The following is an 11136-nucleotide window of genomic DNA, read 5'->3' on the forward strand; positions in this document are numbered from 1 at the left end:
TCTCATCAACAAATAGCACCTCAATTGTTCTTCTATAGGCAGAGTACACCTCAAATTAGCTTTTAGATCCAGGGAAAAATCCCTGTCTTGGGTGGGAATTGAAACTAGGGCCCTTAGGGAAGAGGCAGGCGTGCTACCTCTGGAGAACTTTACATGTAGGAAGCCTGAATGACATTAACCTATAATGCCTGCATATGCCTGTACACAGTAGCAAAAACCATAAAATTGTTATTATGGTTGGTGTCACTTTAAATATGTATACTGATTCTGTCAGCAGTGGACCACAAATATGAACTATGAACTAATTTTTCATCTTATATCCTTTCCTTGGCTGGCCCTGTGTTGTAAGGGTAGCATGCCTGCCTCTTACCCGGAGGCCCCGGGTTTGATTCCCAGCCAGGTCAGGGATTTTTACCTGGATCTGAGGGCTGGTTCGAAGTCCACTCAGTCTATGTGATTTATTATTGAGGAGCTATCTGATGGTGAGATAGTGGCCCCGGTCTACAAAGCCAAGAGTAATGGCCGACAGGATTTGTCGTGCTAACCACACGACACCTCATAATCTGCAGGACTTCGGGCTGAGCAGTGGTCACTTGGTAGGCCAAGGCCCTTCAGGGGCTGTAGTGCTATGGGATTGGTTTGTATCCTTTTCTTCACAACCTCTCTCTCTATGGCAATTCATTGGCCAAGTTGTGAAATGGTCAGCAGGCAATGGTATGATTGTTAATTTAACGTTAAGAATTTCATATTTAGGTTCCGTATTGAAACAAGATTTACATCAAAGAAAGGACAATAAGTTCCACCTTTTTAATACTATATATTGTGTGAAAGTTTTTTTTTTTTACTGTAATGTAAAACTTTCACACAATATATAGTATTGAAAAGGTGGAACTTATTGTCCTTTCTTTGATGTAAATGATTGTTAAAGGGGTAAAAAGTCAGGCTGTAAGTTTCACAAAGAGGAGAAGTCCTTTCAGTTTTAATTTCTGTGTTGATGGAATGACAATAACTTACGGGGATCACTGTAAGTGCATAAGTGTTAATATAAGAAGGTCATCATTGGGGTAATCACAGAAATGGAATTGAAAATAAGGAGTACAGATCTCTTCACATGGATATGAGGTTATTTAGGGATTGCAGTAAGGATGAAAAGGAGAGGGTGTATAGTTACTGGTAAGACCCCAATTAAAGTATGGTTCTCGAGTATGGGACCCTCACCAGGATTAATACGAGAACTGGAAAAGATAAAAAGGAAAGCAGTACAATTTGTTCTGGGTGATTTCCAAAAGAAGAGTAGGGTTACAAAAATGTTGCAAACTTTGGGCTGGGAAGATGTGGAATTAAGGAGATGAGCTGCCAGAATAAGAAGAATGTAAGAAATAAATTGACTAAACAATACGTATTATTCAATACGGAACAAAAATGAAATATACATCTTATAATTAAGCAGAATGTTTCGAGCTGTCAGTGATGAGATAGCTTTGAATGACATTAGTAGATGAAAAAATTTGAGATGGGTTTTAAAATGAGGAAAGATCACAAAATGACGATAAAGTTGGAATTCAAAAGGACATATTGAGGCGCAGATTTCTGTACAGGTAGAGGAATTAGGGATTGGAATAACTTATCAAACGAGATGTTTGATAAATTTCCAACTTCTCTGAAATTGTTTAAGAACAGACCAGGTAAAGGACTGTTAGGGAATCTGTCACCTGGGCGATAGCCCTAAATACAGATCAATGGTGGTTGATTGGTGATCAACTGATTGATTGACTGATTCTTTGAGAGTTGATCTTTGGCCGAAGTGTTTCATGCTATACCAGGTTGTGTCTCAGGATTTTTATTATCAATATTATTTACTAAATTAATAATTAATACAGTCCACTTACTATTTTACATGGTTCCTCCATCTCTGACAGGTATCCTGGCTCACATTTGATGAATGGACATTCCTCCATGCTTCGTATCAATATTCAGCAGCTGAATAGAAATGTATCTAGAACACAATCAGCTAGAAAGCAGTAAACAGACCAATATATTAAATACTGATATTTGAAGTAATATTCACTAAATATTTTAGAACTTTAAAAATGGGCATTAGGGTATACCTTCTCTGTGCAAGGGACGCAGGTGTATCAACCAGTTCAATTAAGATTATGCACCAAGAAGAGAATGAAATTCAGTCCTTCAAATGTTGAAATGGTGGTTATTAGAGAAATTGGTAGAATAAAGAGACCATTTGCTTTACTGCTGAAGAAATCCCTGGAAAAGAGATGCAACTGATAATAAAATTATTTTGTAACACAATAGTTAATGATTATAGGACTACATACTGGGCTGATATGCTAGTGTACAAATTGTACATGAAAATGGTTTAAATATGATACAACAAGCATATCAAACCAAAAGATTTCCATGAAATGCATAAAATTAACAAAATTTGAAGGGTTGAAGAACATTAACAAAACAGGCAAAACCCACTGCAGCTACCCTGAAAAATGCTTCAAAATATTACACAGGAAACAAAAGTATAATTTACACATTTTTTAAAAACTAGGAATGTATCCCTTTCTGCTTCCCACCAAGAACTGCTCTCAACATCCTATTGATCAGTACTGTTGCAACAAATTGCACTCAATAATATTTATTGTAACATGATATTAGTTTTCATTATTTTAAATACTGTACAAATATTTTAGCAAGAAATGTTGCATTGCTAGGCATTTATACCAGGACTCCGTACGTCGTCAAGGCTGACAAAGCATATCCTCTGAAAATATATCTGATGTGACTCTATTTGAGGTAATACTTGGATATGTCTAAATGTACATACGTCATGTCACAAGGAATGTTAAAAATGCATTAATCATTTTGGTCCAAAAATATAGAAACTAACACGTGAATTCAGGCCAGTCAGAAATACGTATTTTTTTTTTAACACTTTCAACCTACAGGTACAATCGTAGGGCGAACGAAACAGAGAGAGATGGATGCTCGCAACAGGGTCATGCTCCTTTGTTGTTAGTGGAGGATAGTGCCAGCAGGAGCATTGTTATCTGCTACCAACTGTTGAAGGAAATGTATTGTACAGCCTTTCTTTATTATAGTAATTGCCACGTAAGGAAATACCCCAGAAAGTAAATATCGCCGCCCGATGCTCTTCTTTTCTCTTTTTTGTAATGGCTGATCACTGCTGCCAACCTGCCTGGTTACATATTAAAATCATGACATAACCATAACAAACTAACCTCAATGTAAACACCGATAATGAATGTTTCCCTACCCTAGTAAATGATAAAAGATAAGATGAAATAAATCAAGATAATTATGAATATCTCCTCAATGAGGAATTAAGGAAATAAACACACTTTCTCACTTAAATTATCTGTCTTTATGTTGATATACAGTAGGCGTACTATAACCACATTCTTGAAAAGAGGGGCGTGTTAAACGATGCAATTTATTTAATAAGTCTTTGCAGTGTGATTTTAGAAAGTTCCAGACATCCAATGACTTCCCTTTCTTTTGCGCGAATATTTCCTTCTCTCTTCAATACCGGTAACCAGTAAGGAGAGAGATTATTGGGCATATTTTCAGCCTGCAGGCTGGTTATATCTTCAAGCTTATCAGGAAACGTATAGGAATACTAATGTGCCAAGCTCCGTGAACAGAATTTAGGTCAGCTTTCAAGTTCACTGCGGATTTGAAAATAATAATGTTATAAGTTCTACTGCCAAAATTTCGTCCCGCAAGAGTTATTTCATGTACCGGTAGATCTAGACATGAGACTGACGTATTTGAGCACTTTCATCATTTCACACAAACTATGTTATTAAATGCATTATCCGAACATGCCACAATCCTACTTACCTGGTATTAGCCAAATAGATTTACAATCCCACAGAAAAAGAAAATATGCTTTAAATATTCTCGCAAATGTATCACTAGTAACTTTAACGGCGATGCGGTGGCAACACGCACTTCACGCTAGAGCAGTGATTGAACGTTGCCAACGTGCCAGATTAACGGTAAATGTAAGACGTCGTATCGGCAAGTAGGGTCCCTAAACTGTATGGTTACCGACACTGAAAAAGACCCAACAGCAAGAAAAGTAACCATAAATCAATATCTTAATATTACAGGGGAGAAAGGGTAAGGTTGCACCCTTAGGGTACGTCCTTACACGGAGAGGACTATAGATTAAGCATGTCCTGGCTAGTGACAAAAACCCATTGGTCTAGCACATTAGGGGTCTTTAACAGAGTTCTTTCAAAGGGGGTGAGCCCCTGCATACACAAACCTTTTCTTGATCCCTGAGCTCCATAGTGCTTAACGGGAACTTGGGCTGAAGAAAAGGTTTGCGTACCATAGTCCGCATTGCAACACACTTGAGGATCTATTAGCGAGGCAAAGTTGGCTATTACAACCAGCTGCCTTGAATTCCAAGAGCGATGCAATACTTCATTTTGTTTTTTGCCAGTTGCTTTATGTCGCACCGACACAGATATGTCTTATGGCGACGATGGGACAGGAAAGGGTTAGGAGTGGGAAGGAAGTGGCAGTGGCCTTAATTAAGGTACAGTCCCAGCATTTGCCTGGTGTGAAAATGGGAAACCACGGAACACCATTTTCAGGGCTGCCGACAGTGGGGTTCGAACCTACTACCTCTCGAATACTGGCCGCACTTAAGCGACTGCAGCTATCAAGCTTGGTGCAATACTTCATAAAATGCATCCAATGGTAGTGAATGTTCAGCGCAGGGTTGTAGGTACAGACGCAAGATTCTTTTGTGTTTCGTTATATAAGTGTTTCCTCTGAGGGAGGGATAGTGGGATTCTAAGCATCAGCGATGAACACTCCTCTTCTCAACAAGCATTTTGAGATAACATTCATACATTTTATTTCATTGATTAATGTGTTGTTACATGCTGGCGTCTTCCTCCAAGAATTCTAACAACCTATACAGGTTGTATGGTAACAGCAAGGTACGGCTGAACTTTCAGGACACAGATGTAAGCAGATGTAGGTATGTTAACAACATAATGTGTGACATCATAAACATGGCTAATCGCAAATTATAGCCACACTTTGAAAATATTAAAAAATGCTTGTTCTAAAGAAACTGAGAAAATTCTTGATTTTTCACATCCAAGTTTGTTTTATAAACATGGTAAAACTCACCCAATATGTTAAAAAATTCTACAAGTAGACACAGTATGTAAATTGTTAAAATAATTAAAAAACTGGGTCTACAATAAACCACCACTATTGAACCCATATAAAATAACTAGTAAATACATGTATAATATGCCTTTGCTGGCAGGACCTAGTGTTTACAGTACACTATGTCTTCTGGTATGGGCTAGAGCAATTTTGTTACTTTCATTGATCTGTCTCAGCTTTATCCTTGGCTTTGACAAAATGAAGGTGACTGAGGTATGAGTGATGCTAGTAATGCCATTCCTTCTGCAGCCAGTCCCTGCTATGAATGGTGTGAAGATATTGCTCATAGGGTCAGTTGGTGCATGCATTTCAGTGGGCTTGGCAGACTGATATGTAACAGCAGCGTCTGGCTTGGTGAGGAAAGCAACGGGAAACTACCTCACTCCTCATTTCCCTAGTACGCCTCTTCAGTGATGCCTAGGCCATCTATGACAGCTGATGGCGGAGCTGTTGAGGATCCAGCCAGCCTTCGGGCTGAGGACTAAACATACATACATACATGTATAATATTATCGTGAATTCTAGAAGCTAGATACCATAACAGTGTAAACCTAGACCAACGCCACTGCTTAAATATGGTCCGAGTTTGCAGCCTTCTTAAAAGACACTGATGTAAGCATTTGGTTTTGACAGTTGTAGTTGTACTTGGTTAGTTCACCTGTATGAACTTGTTAGGGCATAGTTACAGAATGAAGTGGTCCTCCCAGTTGCAAAAGACATAAAATTCTGTCATGGCATAGACCATTTGGTGGTATTCTTAGTGTTTAGCTGACAAAATTAATACTCAGAATAGACTGTGCCAACTATAACCTAACAACGAAAGGCGCAAGCCAATTGCGCCATGGAATATAATTTCTAAGCTATTTGAGACCCTATTTCCAACCCGACCAATATTATTACAGACCACCATAATCTTATGAACGACAAACAGTTCAGCTTCAGGCATGGCCATTTCACTACCCACCAGCTAACTCACGTGTAACAGGAGATAATAAAGAATTTTAATGACTGTTGACACACAGGAGTCTGTTCCTCGACAATTTGCGCAAAGAGAATGAGTGCGTTCGCGTGCGTTCGATAAGGTATGACCCCCCTACATTCTATGTTTACTAACGAGCTACCTAGCCAACAGAAAATTCCAGGTTCAGGTCGGCAAGGCCCTGTCGGACTCGCACCTTATAGCGGCAGATGTTCCCCAGGGTAGTATGGTCTCACGGACAATTTTAACCTTTATATGACTGACATGCCAAAACCTATACATGCGAAAATGTACTCGTATGCAGACGACACAGCAATAATCTCCATTTTGAGGCAGGCATCTAAAGTACAAGGCTATCCGCAAAACATGGTCTTCACTCTCGAATCAAAATTAAAATCTCAAAAAAATAGTGCGACACTCTTTACAAGACACCATGCTGCTTACATCATGCCCTTGATATTTTTCGGCAAAGTCATCAGGTGGCCTAAGGAAACAAAATATCTAGGTATCACCCTCCAACCTAGACAGAGGACTAAAGTTTGCCTATCAGTGTATTACAGTGCAAGCTAATGCACATACAAGCTAATGCACATATTTTCAGATCATTGCCAATGTAAGAGCCGACAATGTCTTCCATTTCATCTACTGTAGAAAGTTAGGAAAATGAACAATTTGTCCTACACTTAAAATGGAAAATTTAGCAGAGAACCAGTAAGAGAGAAGCAGCAAAAATTTTGCATGCAAGAGGGATTTAAATTACTGAATTACTCTCAGAAAAATTTATAAGGACAATTTCTTAACCAGCACCACAGCAGAGGTTTTGAGAGTAGCCTAACCTTAAAATCAAAGATAGAGCTCTCAAAGTATTTGCTAGAATGTTGTTGCTATAAATTAAATTCTATAAAAATTCTGTTCAATTCTATAAGAATTCTATAAAATTCAATAAAAATTGTTTAGAGAAGATTTTAAAAAACTATAATATTTCTTAATTATCAGATTCCTTGGCTGAATGTTCAACGTTGAAGCCTTTGGTTCACTGGGTCCCGGGTTCGACTCCCGTTGGGTCAGGAATGTTAATCGTCCTGGATTAATTCTTTCGGCTCAGGGGCTAGGCTTTTGTGCTTATCTCTTCATATACACATCACACTACCAAGCATCACTGAGACATGCATCCCTCCACAAAGGGTTGGTGTCAAGAAGCATATCCGGCCGTAAAACAGGGCCAAATCCACATGTGCGACACAGTTCACACCTGCAGTCGCAAAGGTGTGGGAGAAGCAGAAGAAGAAGAATATCTCTCACCCGAATGACCATTCAAGAATGCCCTCAGTTTTACTGTTGAATAGAATACTTTTTTTGTACAGTCTTTCAAAGCCATTAAAATTCCGTTTTTGTGAGGCACTGTAGAATGAAGACTAACCTATAATAATAATAATAATAATAATAATAATAATAATAATAATAATAATAATAATAATAATAATACCGAGCGAGATGACTACACTGTCTGTCAAAACTTAATTATGGTTCAATAAAATTAGGAAATACCTGAAAAAGAAAACATTAAACAACAGATTATGCATAAACCTGAAAAAAAAAAACACACGCATAAAAACACTTATTTAAAATAGAATTACATGCTTTGTTAACCTTACCATCTTTGCTTCTAACATCGTGACCACACAGCATACTTTTTAATATGTCATGGATTAATTAAGAGATCTTTTCCTTCCACAGTGTCTTGTAGAAATCAAGACGTAAAAAAAAAAAAAAAAAAAGTGTCTTGTGTCTAAAACGGGCAACTTTATGCAATGGGCCAGGAAATAAGTTACATTTTTGTTTGTTTGTAATTACTGGTTATTTGTTAACAGGCCCCACTATCTGTAAATCTGTAATTGTTCATTATCACTTTTGTGCACTCTCGAACACAGATTGCGCTGCTGTAACTTTGTCCCTTAATCCATTGACTTGTAAGTTTTATGACGTCCAAGCCATGATATGCTGGATATCAAACCTATCTTTCACGGCTCACGTGAAGATAGTTCGCCTATAAGTGAACAATTACCGGATGTTCAGTCTTAGACGAAGAACACAACAATAGTTATACATTTTTTATTAAAAACTGTATTCGCTACATCGAGTTTGGTTTCGAAGTGGCGGTTGCGATGCTTATATCCAATTGTTTTCATGATGCGTATGTGACATAGGTACCGGGATATCGTGTATAGCTTTATTCCGTTAATTGTGATATTTCTCGGAAGATTTTCTCCATTATTTTATGAGTTATTTCTGTTCATACTGTATCCACAATATCCAACATTTTGTCAGTGAAATGCGAGTCTCAAATATTTTAGTATTTGACGTTGTCAGTCTTCTAGTCCTCAACAAAGACCTTAATATCATAGCCCATAGCTCGTAGGAAATCACGTAGGTGAGCTTTTTGTTCAGTACAGTATTTTCATACAAATTAATTAATGTTATTTGTTTTACGTCCCACTAACTGCTCTTTTACGGTTTTCGGAGACGCCGAGGTGCCGGAATCTAGTCCCGCAGGAGTTCTTTTGCGTGCCCGTAAATCTTCCGACACGACGCTGACGTATTTGATCACCTTCAAATACCGGTACTACCGGACTGAGCCAGGATCGAACCTGCCAAGTTGGGGTCAGAAGGCCAGCGTCTCAACTGTCTGAGCCACTCAGCCCGGTATTTTTCATACAAAAGAACATCAAATAATTGTATTTTCAACGTACTGTGAGTCATTATTGATCTGCATTTAGGGCTTTCACCCAAGTGGCAGTTTCCCATTTCTATAATTTGCTTACCTTGTCATAAATGATTTCAATGAACTTAAACATTTGTCGAACATTTTCCTTGATAAAATTTTCCAGTCCCTAATTCCTCTTCGTAGAAATAAATATTTGCTGCAATTTCCCTCCTGAATTCCAACTTTATCTTCATTGTGATCTTTCCTGCCTTTAAGCTCCATTCAAGCTTATTCGTCTACTAATGTAATTCCACATACCGCTTAGTAGAGCAGCTCGTCACTTCCCCCAAGTCTTCCCATCCCAAATTTTGTAATAATTTCCTAACACTGCTCTTTTGCCGGAAATAACTTGGAATACATCGTACTGCATTTCCAGTTCTTGTATCGAGTAATCCTGGTGAAGGTCGTGCAAACTGGTACCATACTCTAATTGGGGTCTTACCAGAGACTTACACCCTCTCCTTTACAACCTCACAACAGCTCCTAAATACCATCACAACCATATGAAGATCTACAGCCTTTATTTACATTCTTTTATATGTGATTACCCCAGTAAAGATCTTTCTTTATAGGCTACGAATACCGGTACCTCAGACTTACAGTGATCCACATGAGGTACTATCTCAGTTTAACATCATACCAATGTCTACTGTCCGTTTCACAACTATTTATAAATATTTTGAGAGAAGGCCACCTTTTTCCAATACTAAAACAATGTATTCACTTATGAAAATACAATTATGTCAAGTAGGACATGTTTCATCCTTTCTTCTGGCACAGCTATTTAATGAAGTCAGAATAATTCCAAAAAGCATCGAAAGATATACATTGAATAAAATTATATCACACAAGATGAAGCACTGTCTGTCCACTTATAATCATAAAAGCATATCATTATAATAATATAAGCTTTTTAACAATAATTATAAACATGATTCTTGATGTCAGAGGAAGTCAAATAAGCCTATGTGGGGCATATATGATTTTATTAACATTATTGCACTTAAATTATGATTGATTTTATATATATAAAACACTTTGTGTCCATAAAAAATGTACAGTTATGTATGTTGACATTTTAACAATGCAGTAGAATTTTTCTTGCATAAGTGGGGTGTTACACTTTCCTATGTAGCTGGTTAGACCTTGGCAAACTCCTCACAGACATTCAAGTGAAGAAAGTTTCCAGCACAAGTTTAGTGGATGATAGGTAGGTGGTGCAGTTGCTGGTTTGTACCGAGGGGATTTCAATTTAGTCCCAGTCAATGGGTCTGGGACTTCTTAATAAACTGGAAAGTTATGTCCTTGAGGTTCAGTTTTGATGTAAAATTGGAGGTTGCTTGGCTATGATCACGGTATTAGCTGTGAAAATGAAATGGCATATGGCTTTTAATGCTGGGACAACATTAATTAAAAACATGACTGTCTGCTCGCCAGATGCAGGCTTTCGATTTGACACTCGTAGGTGACCTAGTTGTTGTGATGAGGATGAAATGATGATTGAGACGACACATATACCCATCCCCTGTGCCAGCGGAATTAACCAGTTATGTTTAAAATTCCCGACCCTGGCGTGAATCGAACCCGGGACCCCTGTGACCAAAGGCCAGCATGCTAACAATTTAGCCATGGAGCCAGACGGTATCAATTGCAGTTTAACACTACAGCCTTGCTTATTTCATTTATCTATGGACTTATGACCCAGACAGCAATATAATAAAATAGAATTTATTGCATGTAATTACACATACCTAATCGGAATATTCCAATTGCAGCATTCATTTGAATGAATTGAATGAATGTATGAATGCCTACATGAATTGGTTGATGCATGATATCATGATTGTTTTCGTGGACGAATGAATAAATGAATAATCACTCTTTTCTCCCAATCCCAGATAGCCACCAACTAGGGAGAGAGCATTCATTAATGAATAAATGATTGATTGGATGAATGAGTGAATGATGAAATTAATTGAATGCATGCTCTCAGTCTAGCACTGCAGTATCTGGCTGTGTTAGGGAGAGAACATTCCATTCTATATGACTGAATGAATGAATGAATGAATGAATGCTTCAGTGATTGAGTGGATGATTGAATGGACTTAATTAAAAGAGAAAAGCCAGACAGCAATAATAGTAACAAAATACATTCTTCTGGCCATGTTTC

General features: G+C 37.9%; 1 protein-coding gene across 1 annotated transcript in view; it reads right to left on the bottom strand.

The window, feature by feature from the left end:
* The window catches only part of LOC136885100 (zinc finger protein 676), a 33869-nt gene extending 25849 nt beyond the window's left edge, over nucleotides 1-8020 (bottom strand). The window contains exons 1-3 of the mRNA XM_068230071.1: nucleotides 7858-8020; nucleotides 2109-2262; nucleotides 1890-2011 (exon numbers count right to left, since the gene is read on the bottom strand). Coding sequence (XP_068086172.1) covers nucleotides 1890-1958 — 69 coding nt within the window. The 5' untranslated portion in view covers nucleotides 1959-2011; nucleotides 2109-2262; nucleotides 7858-8020. The remainder of the gene's footprint in view (nucleotides 1-1889; nucleotides 2012-2108; nucleotides 2263-7857) is intronic.
* Nucleotides 8021-11136: the final 3116 nt, after the last annotated feature.

This window comes from Anabrus simplex, chromosome 13, assembly GCF_040414725.1.
Source record: "Anabrus simplex isolate iqAnaSimp1 chromosome 13, ASM4041472v1, whole genome shotgun sequence".
Classification (NCBI taxonomy): Eukaryota; Metazoa; Arthropoda; class Insecta; order Orthoptera; family Tettigoniidae; genus Anabrus; species Anabrus simplex.